This window comes from Acartia tonsa, chromosome 9, assembly GCF_053477335.1.
Source record: "Acartia tonsa isolate MP-2025a chromosome 9, ASM5347733v1, whole genome shotgun sequence".
In the NCBI taxonomy this organism is placed as follows: domain Eukaryota; kingdom Metazoa; phylum Arthropoda; class Copepoda; order Calanoida; family Acartiidae; genus Acartia; species Acartia tonsa.
The window spans coordinates 36,784,002-36,800,551 of NC_137268.1; the positions used below are offsets into that span (position 1 = coordinate 36,784,002).

The following is a 16,550-nucleotide window of genomic DNA, read 5'->3' on the forward strand; positions in this document are numbered from 1 at the left end:
CCCTACTTATAATAATTAACAAATAGACGATAACCTTTCCCCTTATTTTCAATTTATTAAAGATAGAGAGTGGGGTTTCTGTGCTCCAAAAGTACTTTCGGGGAAAATGCCAAATTTTTGAGCAAATTTGAAAACTTTGCTTGACTTTTGTATTTTTATTTTAATAATTGATAACTAAGTTAATATTTGTAACAGTTTTTTAATAAAAGATGCCATTACATTGTAGTTTATTTCAAGATGGCTGCTTTTACATTGTAGTCTATTTCAAAATGTCTGCCATTAAGTTGTAGTTTAATTCAAAATGGCTGCCATTACATTGCATCGTAGTTAATTTCAAAATGGCCGCCATTTTAACATTTTGATAATGATCACCAATCAATCAATAATCTCTATCCACGGTAGAATCAGCCACAGCACTGCTGTATTCTTCACACACACGTTGAGGGGTCACGTGATCATTCACACTGGTGACGTCACAATCCAACATGTCCGCCCCAGCCGTCAGCTGACAATTGGTAGCATTACCTGTAAATAACTATCTTAAAGGTCTGATATATGATTTACAAAATTACTTTTAATTTAAACATTTAATGGTTATTTCATGAATAAGACTTTAATTCTTAAAGAACGTGTCCTTACTTTTGTGATTTTTGATTCACCGGGGTTCAACAAAATAGATTTTTTCAATAATTACTCAACAGAATTTAAAAAGTAAGGTGTCAAATTAAAGATCTTACTCGTTTTGTTCTTAATGGCAATTGGCTTCTTTCTTTGTTGCGTTTTAGTACCTTAAAACCAACTTAATTTTAAAAAAAATAAAAGGTCTACAAAAATCCGATTGCATATCTAAATTCCATGAATCATTTTACATCTACTAATCACTTAAAGCACCGACTAGCTATTTTTTTTTTAAATCACAAAAGTTAGGACACGTTCTTTATAAAATTTTCCCAATTCGCCTTCCTTATTGTGAAGTTATACCTGAACGATTTTGTTCCCTTCTTTGTTTGCTCTCCTGGTGTCGCCATTTCATCCTCCGGTTCTGGAACCATACTTTCACCTAAATTCAGGATTTAAGGGATAAGACAAAGAACCAAAAATTTAAATATACCCCCTATTAATCAAATTCATTTGTGACATTGTTTAAACTCTGTTAGTTTGCACCAATATATTACGATTTAGAGTAGTAATTTTTTCTTAAGCAAGAATTAATTTTATAACTTTTGTTACCACACTTTCAATCATAAAAGTGCCCCTAGAGGCTTCTATTTAGTTACTTTTATATAAACGAAGTGCTCGACTCTAACCAGACGATGTTTAGTAAATCTTAAATAAAAAAGTGTAACTGCACAACCTATTCTACCAAAAATTTATAATATAGTGTATAATTCATTTAACTAACTGGCCCAAGTGGTAATTGAAGACCCTTTTGCCTGATAACAAATTGCTTTATTTCTTTTGTAGGTACTTTGCTTTGTTAATAATTCCGACGCTATTAGCTGATTTTAAAGACGCATTACAAAACCAGGCAGGGCCCCCACCCCGTTGGCAGAGTTACATATAGCCCATGACCTCTCTATTCTTTTACTTTAATATGCTACCTGTGCATCTGTAAGACCCAGGCTTGCAGCGAGTTGACGTCGGTCAGGCTAAAACAAAATAGGGTTTAATTTTCGTTCATTTTTTGGCCAACAGAGTGTGTTAACTGTTTGTCAAGCGTTTGAAGGTACTTTGCTAATATTGAATAAACAACTGGACAAATAAGAAGATTGGGGCGTTTTACTAAAAAAAGTAAAACACGAAACCCCACCAAAATAAATTGTAACCCCACTTCCCCCCCCCCCCTCCACCAAATTTCGGACGGACAGAAAAAAATATATTTACCTTTGTAATGTATTTCTGTAGTTGAAACCTTTTTTCAAGTCCTGGTCACAGGTTTATTTTCATCAATTTAAAACAAAATCAAGGATGACAACATTTTTATGTGAGCGGATAACTTTCTCGCAAAGTGCATATCAAGCACCGAAATTTGGAAATAAATTTTAAGTATGGTGTTTTTTTCTTCAAAGTAAACGTAACCATAAAAGATTTGACCTAAGGAAAAATTGATTTAAATCATAATTTTTACCCCTAAATTCTACAAACTAATATACTTTTATATTTTGCTGATATATGTTAAGATAAGATCGAGGAAAGAAAAGAATCAGAAAAAAAATATTTTTCTACATGAAAATCAAAACTTATATGAAGGTAAAAGGATGTTTTTCTGTGTGTAATGAAGGATCTCGCTGACCGATAAACCATTATTGTTCTTCTTTACGCAATGTAGCTTTATAGGTCCTTGGAAGGTTTACCGATATAGCTCTAATTTTTAGAGGCGAATCCACTATTCCTAAAGAATGTAACCAATTCAGAAAAATGTTCATATAAAATATGGTTAAACAAGTTTTAGCAGGATTAGATAATGCTTCCATGACTAAAATTACAATGTACCTAATTGTCTTTATAGTAGTAGCGCTATGACGAACTGATTTAGTGATTCTAATTATAGAAAAGCTTTGCTCTTAAAAAATATTAATAACAAAAGGATAAGACAATGGACGATAAATTGAAGTAAATCCCTACAGATGATAAAAAAATAATCTTTCTTTTAAATACAATACTAGGAATTATTAGAAAATTAAGCCAACCAAGCAAGATTCGTTTTAAATATCTGAAAACCTTTCCATATTCGCTGGATAAAAGAAGCGATGAAAAATTTTATTTGTATTATTAATGATAACAATTATCAGTTTAACATTAATTTTATTTAAAAAGAATCAGATTTCTATATTTTAACTGTTGCTATATTAGCTTACTAGCGGCTACGCCAGTAGCGGTCTCTAGGTGCACTTGAGGGTGGAAACTGGGATTTGTTCCAGGGGAGATTTCATTCAGGTGGGTGGATGAACCCCCCCCCCCAAAAAAAAAAAAATTCAAATAAAGTTTAACGTCGACAGGATGATTCTAACATTCTTGAATTTGAGATCAGAGCTATCCATTGCTGATAGACATACCTTAATTGTAGAATATTATCGCTTTTACAATCCATATTGTGTAAAGTAGAATAGTTATTTATAGCAACGTAATATAGACAGCTTTCCGCGGATATCAAAATGAAAAATTATAAGTTTAAAACCAGTTTTGATAGCCCCGAGTTGACAAAATTATGAATATATTATTTTTCTCATGAAATACGGTTCTAATCCAACGGATGTCAATCGGTTTCAAACAAGGGGCGTCGTAGCTCAGTGGTAACGCACTGAGAGTTCGAGTTCTAGTCCCCATGTGGCAACTCGAATTTCTCAGTTGAATACATTCACGCAACTTCCCCTGATTGTGTAAGAAGGGGATTATTGAGAAAGTTTGGATACTTAATAGTCACGTACATAATATCAGTACTACTCTTATCCCAAGCTCCTCTGCGGTGAGCGTCATTCATTACAGTGACTTAATTTGGGACACCTGCCATACTCGGCGAGGGTGAGGTAATAATGAGTAGCTCTCATGAGATTGCAGGTCAAGTCATAATGTGCTTGAACGTGGAGCTTGACAGCCCTAGTGGCTATACAAAAGTGTCTCAGCCTACTCCATGACTACTTAGGTCCAAACCCTAAGAGACTATGGCTATTGAAATGGTTTTAGGCTATATCTAACCCTTCTAGATATAGCCTAGATGCTCACCCGCTAGTATAAATAATGCTATAAAAATGGATGTAGAATATACATGGATATTACGGCAGGGGAAAAATCGTCAGAAATTTTGCTTATATATTGGTCACTTCGTTCATCTATTAGAGGGGAGATACTGGGATAAAGGGAGAATCATTGTTTTAGCCTACTGCAAGTTATTATTTATTAGAGAACATAAAATTCTGGTGCAATATCCAAATGATAATAAATCCACTACTATAATATGTTAAAAATTAGATGTTGAAAATAAATTCCTTTGCGTTGAAGGTTAGAAAAAACTGCTCTCGTCCAAGATTTTTTCCGTTTTCCATTTCCGAAACCAAGTCCTAAAAGTATATCTGGTAAGTTTGCTTAGTAAGACCTCAGAATTGGCTCAGGAAGTGCATTTGATTAATTTTTCAGATTTTTTACAAACTCTTAATAACCTATAATCCTAAATGCCAGTCTGTCCGTTTAGCTACGAATATGGAAACCGTGATTTTCTTTGCCGCTATTTAAGGTAGATGGCTGATTTCTTAGTAAAGATTTTGAAGATGAGCAACTACTCTATAACATACATGGAACGTCAGTCCATCTGTAAGGGTTGTTACTTAATACTTATGGATGTTATCATCCTTTTAAAAATTTTGGGGTATAGTCCCTTTCGTGGCAACGCTCCTAAAGGGGCGATTTTTCGTTTTTTTTCACAGTAGCTATTTCTCCTATTTTTAGCCACTGCGGGGGGCTTTAACCCTGCGGGGCCAATTGCCTAACCCTGTGGGGCAATCACCTAACCCAATATAACCTAGCCTAACCTAAAATAACCTATCAAAAGCCATTTTAAAAATACGACGAATCGCCCCTTAAGGGGCGTTCCCAAATTTTGTTCTATTTTATATTTTTATCAGTAGCTTATGTTTAATACTGACAGATATTATGTTTTCTAATTGATTAGAACATATATGGTGTAATAGATTTACAGATTAGACTAATAAATATTATAAAAGTGAGGTTATATTGCTCAATGTCTCTTTTTAAAAGCGAAGCTTTTCTATAATTAGGGTTTATCCGTACGTCCGTCCGAAATGGATAGGTTTTTTTTTGTTAATTTAGGCATGTTAGAATTGTCGTATTTGCATGGTGATTCCTGTAGTAGTTAGGTACGATTTAGAAAGCGTAGCAACTCTATAATCATTACCAGAATGTTCGTACGTCCATTTTAAACATGACGATTTTTTAACTTTTTTTAACAACAAGTTTTATATGGTATAATTTTCCGATTGATCTGATTTTCGGTATAATGATACCTGGGACAACAAATTTCAAAATTATAAGCGAAGAAACTCTTTAATCAAGTCCTAGAAATGTAGGTATGTCCAAAAACATTATCCTGTATCAAGCAGTTTTTCAAAAAATTTACTTACAATTTCGCTTCGACTCTTATTCATTTATATTCAGTTCTGGCGCTATAAAAGTGTTAATGTCCATTTGTCCTACCGTTTCAGTGCTTCGCTTTTATGGATGTTGTCATCCTTGTTATTGTTTTATCCAACTAGGCATTGTATATATTTTTTGCAGGGATCTTATTCGTTGGCTCAACAACTTTGGGGACTTTTGTTAATTTCGATTTGTTGAGTCTTTAAACGTTTCAACCAATAATTCTAATCTAGTGAAGGGGTAATTGTGTGTATCATCATTGGGGATGAACATCAATTTATTGGCCATTGTCTTTTTGAAGATGAACGATAAATTGATGATAAACAAAGTTACCCCTTCTGTAGTTTCAAACTATTGGTTAAAACGATTGGACACTCATCTTTATGAGCAACCCAATCAAATTTTAAAAAAGTACCCAAAAGTTTTAAAATTAATGATTATAAAACTTTTGGGTACCAGTGTAGTTTCATATAATCTTCTTTGTGTAATTTACAGTCCAATGTCCCCTCCCTCTTTTAAAACTAACAAAGGTTTCAATATGATGCTAAAAATAGTAAACATTCTAAAAGATAAGTCGATAACTATTTTTTTAACATCTAGTAGATAAACTTGCATCAAAAAATTAGTTCAAGTTCAAATAATCTTTCTAAGAAACAAAAACATTTGATAAAACTTTCAATTTATTCGGCATAAAGGTAAAAGTATAGAGAGAGCACGAGCTTTATGATACTCACTGAGTTGGGACCCTATGCCGAGTTTCAATTTGGTTTTGAATATCAGCCAATAGCATCGGAAGTATTAACAAAGCCAAGAGCAGAAAGCGATTTGCTAGTAGACAAAAGGGGTCCACGCCACTTGGGCCAGGTAGTTGTCAGGGTTATAGATCTATACATTACATATACATTTATTGTCCCTGCCTTCCAATACAACATATGATTTAGGCTTCTTCTTTCAATAGGGTCCAGCTATATTTTTTTTATTTTGTTTAATGAGAGTGTGGGGGGGGGGGGTATATGATGATGTACATATATTTGTCAGTATACCTACAAAATCCGACAAAAAACATCCACTGTATTTCTTCTGGTTGTAAAAAAAAACCAGATACCTTTAACTTAAGTAAATAAAATACCTGGAATGGCCAGTAACCCCATAGATGGATGATAACCACCACGCACTAAAAAGTAGAAAAATAAAATAAAGTAGATATGGCTCATTCATTTTTTGTGTATGCAGAGGCGTGACAAACGGGGTATATCCATCATCCTGGCATTCAGAATTCAGGGGGGGGGGCTAATAGTAATACACCCCCTGTAAAAGTATCTACAAGGCCTCTATAACAGTCATGGGGGATTTTTAAAAAAATGCACTTCGCGTGTCAATTTACTTGTTAAAGAATGCTTTTATTACTCTTAAGATTGTTTATTATGTAGGCGTGGACTTTAGTGGAGTGTATCCACCCCCTCTGAATTTAAAATAACCCCCCTCTAAAATGCAAATCTCCATTGATTTTTGCTTAAGGTGAGCGGCAAAAACAATTTGCTGTTGCTGCGCTTCTAGAAGGATAAAGTAAGTATACCTGGAAGCCAGGAATATAAAATAATTATACCTAGAAGCTAGGAACATAATCCTAGGAATATAAGATAGGTATACCTGGAAGCCAGAAATATACAATAAGTTTACCTAGAAGCCAGGAATATTGTGATGATGCTGCAATACTAGGAATATAAAATAAGTATACCTGGAAACCAGGAATATTGTGATGTTGCTCCAATAACGGGAATATAAGATAAGTATACATTTAAGCCAGGAATATAAAATAAGTTTACCAAGAATCAAGGAATATAATAAGTATACCTGGAAGCCAGGAATATAAAATAAGTATACCTAGAATCAAGGAATATTGTAATGTTGCTCCAATAATAGGTATATAAAGTAAGTATACCTGGAAGCCAGGAATGAGCTAGACCTGGATGATTTGCCAACAAACCTGCAGTTTAGTTTCAATCATTAATGTTTTCAACAAAAACTGATTATAGCGATTTTTAAAAATATTATAAATGAGACGCCAAAATGGACCAATCAAGATGGATCACACAAAATTATTACTTCCATACATTAGTATTAGTGGTTGAAACGTTTGGACACTCAACTTAATGAACCAATAGATCAGAATTCACTAAAATCTCCAAAATTGTTAAGCCAACGAAAAAGAAAACGTCATCATGAAACTTTAGGGACTAGTGTAATACACAGCCCAATGTCCCCACTCTTCCTGATTAGGATAAGTATAATTTTTAATCCATCTTCTGAATACCTCCTTGATTATAAATGATAAGCAAATAGATTAATATTAAAGTAAAATAATAGAGGGGGTATGAGCTATATAACACTCATATAGGGACACAAAAGAGCAAAAACTCTGTATTATACATCTATACTTATACATTTATTAAATAAATGAATGATCCTTTCCTGGATTAAGCATGTGATGTAAAGGATGGTGGGGCCGCAGAGCTGCGGCTGGATCCAGCGGGTGCCGCAAACCTGGATGCCCGCCCTCCAGTAACGGTCGGAAAAGTCCTAAGCAAAGAATAGTTATTCATCGAATCGTATTCTAGACAGCTTGCCGCGTATATTAAAATAATAATAAGATTAAAATCGGGTAACAAAACTGGTATAATGATTTTTATGTTAATATTCGTGGAAAATTGTATGAAATATGACGCTATACACGATTTTTCTATATGACCCGTTCTAATCCAGGGGATAATAATAGTTATTTTTGTATCTAAGGTCTTACAGGATAAGGCAATTAAAGCACAACCCATATGTTATGGTAAACAAATATTTTAATAGTTATTTCTCGCATCGTATTATAAACAGCTTTCCGCGAATATAGAATGTACAATTATGAGATTAAAATCAGTTTTTTAAGCCCCGAGGTTCCGAAAGCACCGGCTAAAAAACTGGTTTTAATCTTATGATTGTACATTTTTATATTCGTAGAAAGCTGGATATAATACGATGCTAGACATAGTTTTTTCGTATGGATGAGAACCGGTTCTTATCCACCGGATTCGAATGAATACGAGAAATAACTTTATGTTAACGGGATTGGGACCCTGTGCCTACTTTCCATTGGACTTTTAAATATATCAGCTAATAGGGTCTGAAATATTAAAAGCGCCAAGTCGCTTAGCAGACAAAAGAGGTCCACACCACTGGAACCAGGTAGCTGTCTGGGTTATAAATCTACACTTATACATATATTATGTTCATAACATTTTAGGTACTAGAATAAATTACTGTCCAATCCCTCCCTGCTTTATATACCTGGCATATTTCCATAAATATTTACCTGGATTACTGGAGGAAGGACCCGCATCTCCAGCTGGTGGCAGCAAATACGGGAATGGAAAACCAGAATCACTTAAAAAAAAATAATAGTTATTTAAGGTTTAGTATAGTACCAGGGGTTTTCAGGCATGAGCCAATAGATGATAGATTGATGTACATCCCCAATAAGGATAAACAAAATCATCCTTTCTGTTGATTAAAATTGGTTTCAAAGTGTGGACCCTAATAGTTTGGAACCGACCAACCCAGCTAAAGTTTTGTGAGCCTACGAATAGGATAACGTAATTTTAAAATTGGGTTCCAGTGTGATTCTCATTCCAATGTATCAGCGGCTGCGCCCTTTAAAGATCTTAGTGTGCAAAACAAACTATCATAAAATGATAAAAAGGCTAGCTTAGGTGTTTCATTAGACTTACATATATATAAAGGAATATGTGAGGCTTAGGAAACCCTAACACTAAGGCTAGCCTAATATTTGGCATATCAAATAACAATAGTTCAATTATTAGACAAACTAACGTTAGATATAAAGAGCAGATTTGCTACCAAAATGTTTCAAATTTTGGAAACATTTTGATTGAAAGAACTTTTTATTTTTGTTGTATTTTGAAATGGGTTCAAAATTAGTATTGTTTCAAAGCAATAGGATAATTCTAACAAATTCTTACCTTAAAAAGTGATGTGCTGATGAAGGGGGTGGTGAGGGGGAAGGAGAGGAGGGGGGTGAGCAATCATCTACACGCACCAAACAGTTATTATCAATTTTTAAAAGCGAAGCTTTTCTATAATTAGGGTCGGTCCGTCCGTACGTCCGTCCGTCCGAGACGGATAGCTTTTTTCGTTAATTTAGGCATGTTAGAATTTTCCTATCGATTTCAAACTTTGCAAGGTGATTCCTGTACTAGTTAGGTACGATTTAGAAAGTGTAGCAACTCTATAATCATTACCAGAATGTCCGTACGTCCATTTTAAACATATTGATTACTTACTTTTTTAACAACAAATTTTTATGTGATCTAATTATCCGATTGGTCTGATTTTTGGTATACTGATTTCTGGGACAACAAAGTACATTATCATAAGCAAAGCAACTCTATATTGGCCCAGTAACCCTTGCCAATGTCTACTAATGTGAATTTCCAAAATCGACCCACCCTAATGTCCATAAACATTATCTTGCATCAAGAAGTTTTTTAACAAATTTACTCACAATTTTGTTTTGATTCTTAGTTATTTATATATAGTCTAGTTATTCAGTTCTGACACTATACAAGTTTGTCCTACCGTTCCAGAGCTTCGCTTTTATGAATGTTGTCATCCTTGTTTAAAAAGAATGATTATCAGGGAGGGAGAGGTCATTAGCTTGTAAAATTTAGAGGTACCCAAACATTTAAAAACTCGATCTTTTTTATGTATTGATTGATTGGTGATTCTATTCTACACAAGGGTTAATTTTATTCATCATGATTGGGTTACTTCATTGTCTTCTCCTTTAAGATCATAATAATTCTCAGAGATTCAATGGCTGATAAATTGATGTATATATCCGATGATGATACACAAAATTATCCCTTATGTAGATTACAAGCAATTGAAACGTTTAAACACTTAAACCAACCAATCAAAATTCATTAAAGGTCCCCTAAGTTGTAAAGCCAACGAATAAGAAAATATAATCATAAAAACTTTTGGGACTAGGGTAATAAACAGCCCAATTTCACCTCTCTTCCTTTTTTTAAAAACTAGCGGCTTTGCCCCTAGGCTCTAGGGGCTTTGCCCCAAGAGATAATTAAAAAAAATGTAGTACATGTGGTGGATCTTCATCTTCATCATAGTATAATTATACATCATCAAAAAAAAAATGAGGGGTAAATTTTCATTTGTGGGGGGGTTGGGGGTGTCCCACCCCCCAAGAAAATAGCTTAAAACCACCACAGGACCGATGGTATATACCTTGAAGAGTATAATCTAATCGGTTCAGTGGTTACCGAGATCTTAAGCTTCAGATGGACGGACGGACGGACAGACAGACAGACATCAAGCTACTTTGTATTATAGATGCACATATGAAGTTAAATGGGTGGTTATTTGATGTTTTTAATTTTGTACAGTATTATTGTACATATTGTTTTATTCTGGCCCGCTGAGTGTTTTACATTATTAGAAAACATGAAAATCTGTTTTAAGATCCAAGTAATATTATATCCATTAGTAATTTAGCGGTTAATTGCATCTGTACTTTTAAAACTTGCATACATTTTCTGTCTACTGGGTGTATAGGTATCACAAAATTGATATTAATTTCCTTGATCTTGCTTAATATTCAAAATTTCATCTTCATTTCTCAAACTATTTTGCAACCTAAAATGACGTATTATAGACAGCTTTCCGCAGATATAAAAGTATAAGATTAAAACCAGTTTTTCTAGCCCTGAGGGGCCGATTATTTTTAGGATATTTATGTTATTATTCGTAGAAAATTTTCTTTAATTACGATGCTATACATGATTTTTCATTGTGGCCGAGAACCGGTTTAAATCCAGTGGATTCGAAGCCATACTGGAATCTTGCTAACAAAACTAAACTAATATTGTTCTTCTTTTTAAATAAACTAGCGGCTACGTCCTCTAGAGACCTCTAGGGGCACTTAAGGGGGGGGGGGGAGTTGAATCCCAAAAAACATTTTTAAAATTTAGTTTACAAAAATTTTTTTTGAAAATTTATTTTATTTTTTTGATCTTTTTCTAGGGGCGATTACTCTTGGGAGGGTGGTTGTACCCTCTCCCAAAATAGTTATAAACATTCCTCGGATCCATGAGAAGCTACTCTGTTAAGGATAACCCGATCAGTTCAGCGGTTAGCGAGATCCTTCGCTACAGACAAATAAAGATTATTACTTTATATTATAGGATGACCATCTCCCCAAAAAAGATATTTATTCTACTTTTTATCTTCAAAACTAAAGATAAAAGAGGAGGATCGAATTGCCAGGTCCCTCAAGTGCCCCTAGAGGCCTACAAATTTTAAAATCATTATTGGTGGTGTACACCAAATTATAGTCCATTGTCTTATCCCCTAAGATCCCTGAAACTTACCAGCTAGAGGTTACAGATGTTGGAATGTTGTTTGCTTGACTGTTATGAATTAACCTAAATAAAAAATATATATAATACAAAGTGGCTTGATGTCTGTCCGTCCGTCTGTTCCTTAAGATCTCGGTAACTACTGAACCCATCGAATTCTACTCTTCAGAGAATATACCTACTGGTCTTATGGTGGTTTTAGGCTATTTTCTTTTTTTTTAGCTTTGCAACTTATGGATGTTGTCATCCTTATTTCAAATAAAATTTTAATTTGACAGCTTATTCATTGTCTAAACATCACCCGATTGTTGTTTTATAATTTTTTATTCTGCCAATTAATAATGCTTTCGTTGGAGAGGTAACTGCTATGCTAAATATTTTTAGTAAAACCCTATGGGAATAGTTAAAAATTGACAAAGCCAATATTGTCCTATTGTGACGTAATAAATTTCGGAATAGGAGAAGGGAAGGGGGAAAGATAATGTCTTCCCTTTTCCTTTCCATTTTCTGAAATCTATGACGTCATAACAGGATAATATGGGCTTTGTCTTAAAAATTTAGTGATTTTAATTCTTATGAAAAAAAATAAATTATGAAATTATCATTACCTGGATAATACTGATTCATGGGAGGTGGTTGTACTTGGTAGTGTTGGTCTGACTAGATGGGATACTAAATATAGATAGATAGATACAGAGGAGGTGGTTGTACTTGGTAGGGTTGGTCTGACTAGATGGGATACTGAATATAGATGGATAGGTATGAAAGAATTTCCATACTGAACAAAATTAAATAGATACAAGAATATAAACACAGATCTAAATAATTACTGAACTGATTGGGTTTTTTGAGGGGGTATTTACCCTGGAGGGTAAATAACAACACCCCCCCCCAAAAAAAAAAAAAATAATATAAAATAAAAAATCTCTAACAAAACAAAATTTTGCGCGCTTCGCGCGTATTTTTACTACTTGATATCAAATAAATTTTTTTTGGGGGGGGGAAATATTCTAGCCATTTTACCCCCCTCCAAATACGAAGTCATTAGATACATAAAACGATTCTTGCTAGATGGATAGATAGATACACATGTAAAAGATATATATAGAAAGATAGATAGTTAGATATATATAGAGATAACTAGATTCATTAGATACATAAAACGATTCTTGCTAGATGGATAGATAGATACACATGTAAAAGATATATATAGAAAGATAGATAGTTAGATATATAGAGAGATAACTAGATATCTATCTAGATACCTGATTGGGAAGAATGAGAAATACTATCACTGAAGAGAACAACTGGTTTCCCGCGTAAATGCGACAAAACCGGTTTGAGACTAGGTGGAACAGCTGACGTACTGGAGGCGGGAAAATCAGCTGATAAGGACTGTGAGCTTGTACTGAGTATATAAGAGGTTGCAAATTTTTCAAATTTTAGAATTTTCTGTGAATTTAGAAAATCATAACATAGAACTTATAAAGGTGCTTCAAAATTTTAGGTCAGATTCAAAATATTTTCTTTAAAACGATAACACACGAAAGATATTATTATTACCCCTTTTTTTAGTTTTTCTAATTATGGGGAGGAGCTGTGTGCTCGACTAGACACTTGAGAGGAAATGGACTATTTTAACTCTATATATGTATATCATACGCTTTGCTTCAATCATATTGGTTAATATTTCATTAAATTTAATGTAATCTATCTAAAAGATAAACATATAAATTCAATACTGTATTATTGTATTACAGTCCTTATAAACGGGGACCCAGATATCTCCTTTCTGACCAAACACCCGGGTTTTCGATTAAGTAAAACTCAACAGACAGCCAGCTGTTTGATTGCAATACCTTTGTCAATCCATCTGTTCGTCCGTCCGTCCGTCCGCCTGAAGCTTAAGATCTCGGTAACCAATGAACCGATCAGATTCTACTCTTCAGGGAATATACCTACTGGTCCTGTGGTGGTTTTAGACTATTTTCTTGGGAGGTAGGACACCCCGAACCCCCCAAAAAAACAAAAAAATCCCTCCCCCAATTTTTTTTTGTAGGAGATATCCTTGGTCTTTTTTGTACCTAGGAGATATCCTTGATCCTTTTTTTGTAGAAGATTTCCTTGGTCCTTATTTTTTTTTTACGAATATTATCTCTTGGGGCAAAGCCCCTAGAGGCTAGGGGCGAAGCTGCTAGTTAGTTATAAAGCAGTATTGAGCAAGGATTTGAATTCATCACCTCCCCAACGACGAGTGGATGCGCTACATGTTCAGCGGCGGTTGCGGGTCACGAAATTAGCATATTCTTCATATCTATAATACAAAGTAGAACGATGTCTGTCTGTCCTTAAGATCTCGGTAACCACTGAACCGATCGGATTCTACTCTTCAGGATAGACTTTGCTTAAGATTTTCCTGGTCCTTTTACGAATTTCGCCCTAATTTTTTAAATCACCTCTTGGAGCACAGCCCCTAGAGGCTAGGGGCGAAGCCGCTAGTAAGGAATAAGTGCACAGAAAATTGTAATTTATCCCATCGTATTACAGACAAACGAATGTAAAAAAAAAATATGACTAATTCAGAACTAAATATAGTGTTAATGAATCGAATTTGGGCGAAGCCCAATCTGTCCTACTTTTGATTCCTGTGACGTTACAAAAATGAGGGATTATCCACCTCTTTTTTATGGATTTTCTTTCCTACTTCGCCTCTCATCTCCCTCATTTTTATTACGTCACAGGAATCAAAAGTAGGACAGATTGGGCTTCGTCCAAATTTGGATCCATACTGGAGTGAGCGTTTGAATTTGTTTGCAACCTCCCTACTGGTTATGCTGTCAGTTGTGTCTGGTTCAGATTTTATAAACAGATTCCCTGACCTTTGCATATACAATAAATAATAACTAAGCATTCAAAGTAAGAGGGTGTTTGTCCAGGGATAAGACAATGGCCGATAAATTGATGTGCATCCCCAATGATGATACACAAAATTAATCCTTTTGTATATTAAAATTATTGGTTGAAACGTTTGAACACTTATCTTAATGAATCAACCAATTAAAATTCACTAAAATCCCAGAAGTTGGTATGCCAACGAATAAGAAAACTTTATCATAAAACTTTGGGGACTAATGTAATAGACAGCCCATTGTCCCGTCCTTCTCTGATGTTTGTCTGTCTTTATGTCTGTTGGTCTGTCTGTGTGTTTGTAAATGTCTGTATCGGCTGCCCCCTTAGAAGCGTCTCATATGGAACTTTTACCCTATTCCAATGAAGTTTCTCAGGAAAGGAGGGAGGGGACATTGGGATGTTTATTACACTAGTCTACAAAGTTTCATTATAATTTAACAACTTTGGGGAAGTTGGTTCAAGTTGAGTGTTCAACCACTAATTGTAATCTACGGAAGGGGTAATTTTGTGTATCATCATTAGGGATGTACTGTTATTTTCTGGGAAAAACCGGCAAATAATCCGAAAATTAAATAAATAATAATTGCATAGTCAAATCGATATTTAATTACTTGGATGTTGCACCAGATTTTCATGAACTCTAATAAAGTGATTCTCACAGCTGGCTAAAATAACTATATTCCCTCCATCCCTTCCCCTCCTACTGAATGTACAAACTGACTAACGAATAAGGTCTACGTTAGCAACCTAGATTGATGACAAATTTTTCCCTTTCAATATATCCACTTACATTCTTAGTCATTCTTAGTCATTATTAACCTAATTAAGGCATCAATATCTCTCCTATTATTATCTTCATTTCTGTTATTGATTGATTGGTCTAAACCGGTTTTCACAGGCAGTAAACTGGTTTTGGCTGGTTCCAAACCGGTTTTTACTGGCTGTATAGTGGTGCTGTTGAAGAGCAAACGGTCAACTCCAAAGTTTAACTTCTTCATCGATTGTACTCCTCTATGACTTTAATTTAAATTTTCTTTTTTGATTTATATAATAGATATTTAAGTACTTCTGTTCCAAATGGTAGAGAACAATTTTTTTTGGTTCTCTTGTAGGAACTCGTCTGATTTTAAAGATCCGATTCAAAATTAGGACATGGTTTCTGCCCAGAGGGGAGATTAATTATTAGCTTATGCCCTCTCTGTTCTTTGATTTTTGAAAGCGAAGCTTTTCTATAATTGGGATCGGTCCGTACGTCCTTCCGTAACGGATAGTTTTTTCGTTAATTTAAGCATGTTAGAATTGTCCTATCCTATCGATTTCAAACTTTGCATGATGATACCTGTAGTAATTAGGTAAGCTTTAAAAAGCGTAGCAATTCTATAATCGTTACCAGAATATCCGTACGTCCATTTAATTATGTTGATTTTTAATAAAACTTTTTTTTTATGTGATATCATGATCTGATTGATCTAATTTTTGGAGTACTGATTTCTATAACAATAAGGTAAAATATTATAAGCGAAGCATCTCTATAATTAAGCCCTAAAAATGTCAGTTTGTCCTTAAACAGTATTCTGTATTAAGAAGTTTTGCAACAAATTTTGTCAAAACTTATATATTTACATTTTGTATATTCAGCTCTGACACTCTACAAAAGTTAATGTTCGTTGTCATACCGTCTCAGAGCTACGCTTTTAAGGATGTTGTCATCCTTGTTTTATTTTAGTTTTAATAACCATAATAATAACCTAAAACCTAACCTAATCACTGAAGGCATTAATCATAGGAGGGAGGTGGCTTTAGATGATTGAAAGTTTTTACAACACTTCCTCTCATACGTTTTATTAATTCCTTATAGCAATATCTAAAGTTTTACACAATCAATTTTGATATATGTCCAAAAAAAGAAATATGTTTGTCATAATAGGCCCCGTCCACAGTACATCAATTTATTTTCAACTGTCTCCTCCCTCATTATCCATGGAGACATCATTTTGAAAAGTTTTTAGAACTGTTCCTTTGAAATTTAAATTAGAGTAAAAAACTAGAGGG

The 16,550-nt window shown here is 34.2% G+C and overlaps 2 protein-coding genes across 2 annotated transcripts; both read right to left on the minus strand.

Moving 5' to 3' along the window:
• Positions 1-201: 201 nt before the first annotated feature.
• Positions 202-6,322, minus strand: LOC145327858 (T-cell leukemia homeobox protein 3-like). The gene is made up of 6 exons (XM_080171394.1): positions 6,278-6,322; positions 3,985-4,058; positions 1,885-1,923; positions 1,602-1,649; positions 982-1,060; positions 202-525 (listed from the first exon to the last, which is right to left on the minus strand). The coding sequence occupies exons 1-6, from the start codon at positions 6,297-6,299 to the stop codon at positions 380-382; spliced, it is 408 nt and encodes a 135-aa protein (XP_080027520.1). The 5' UTR covers positions 6,300-6,322; the 3' UTR covers positions 202-379.
• Positions 6,323-7,597: 1,275 nt separating this feature from the next.
• Positions 7,598-11,875, minus strand: LOC145327520 (uncharacterized). Its single transcript, XM_080171066.1, has 6 exons — positions 11,865-11,875; positions 11,601-11,705; positions 10,811-10,866; positions 9,174-9,240; positions 8,507-8,577; positions 7,598-7,728 (listed from the first exon to the last, which is right to left on the minus strand). Exons 1-6 carry the CDS (start codon positions 11,873-11,875, stop codon positions 7,598-7,600), a joined length of 441 nt encoding a protein of 146 aa, XP_080027192.1.
• Positions 11,876-16,550: the final 4,675 nt, after the last annotated feature.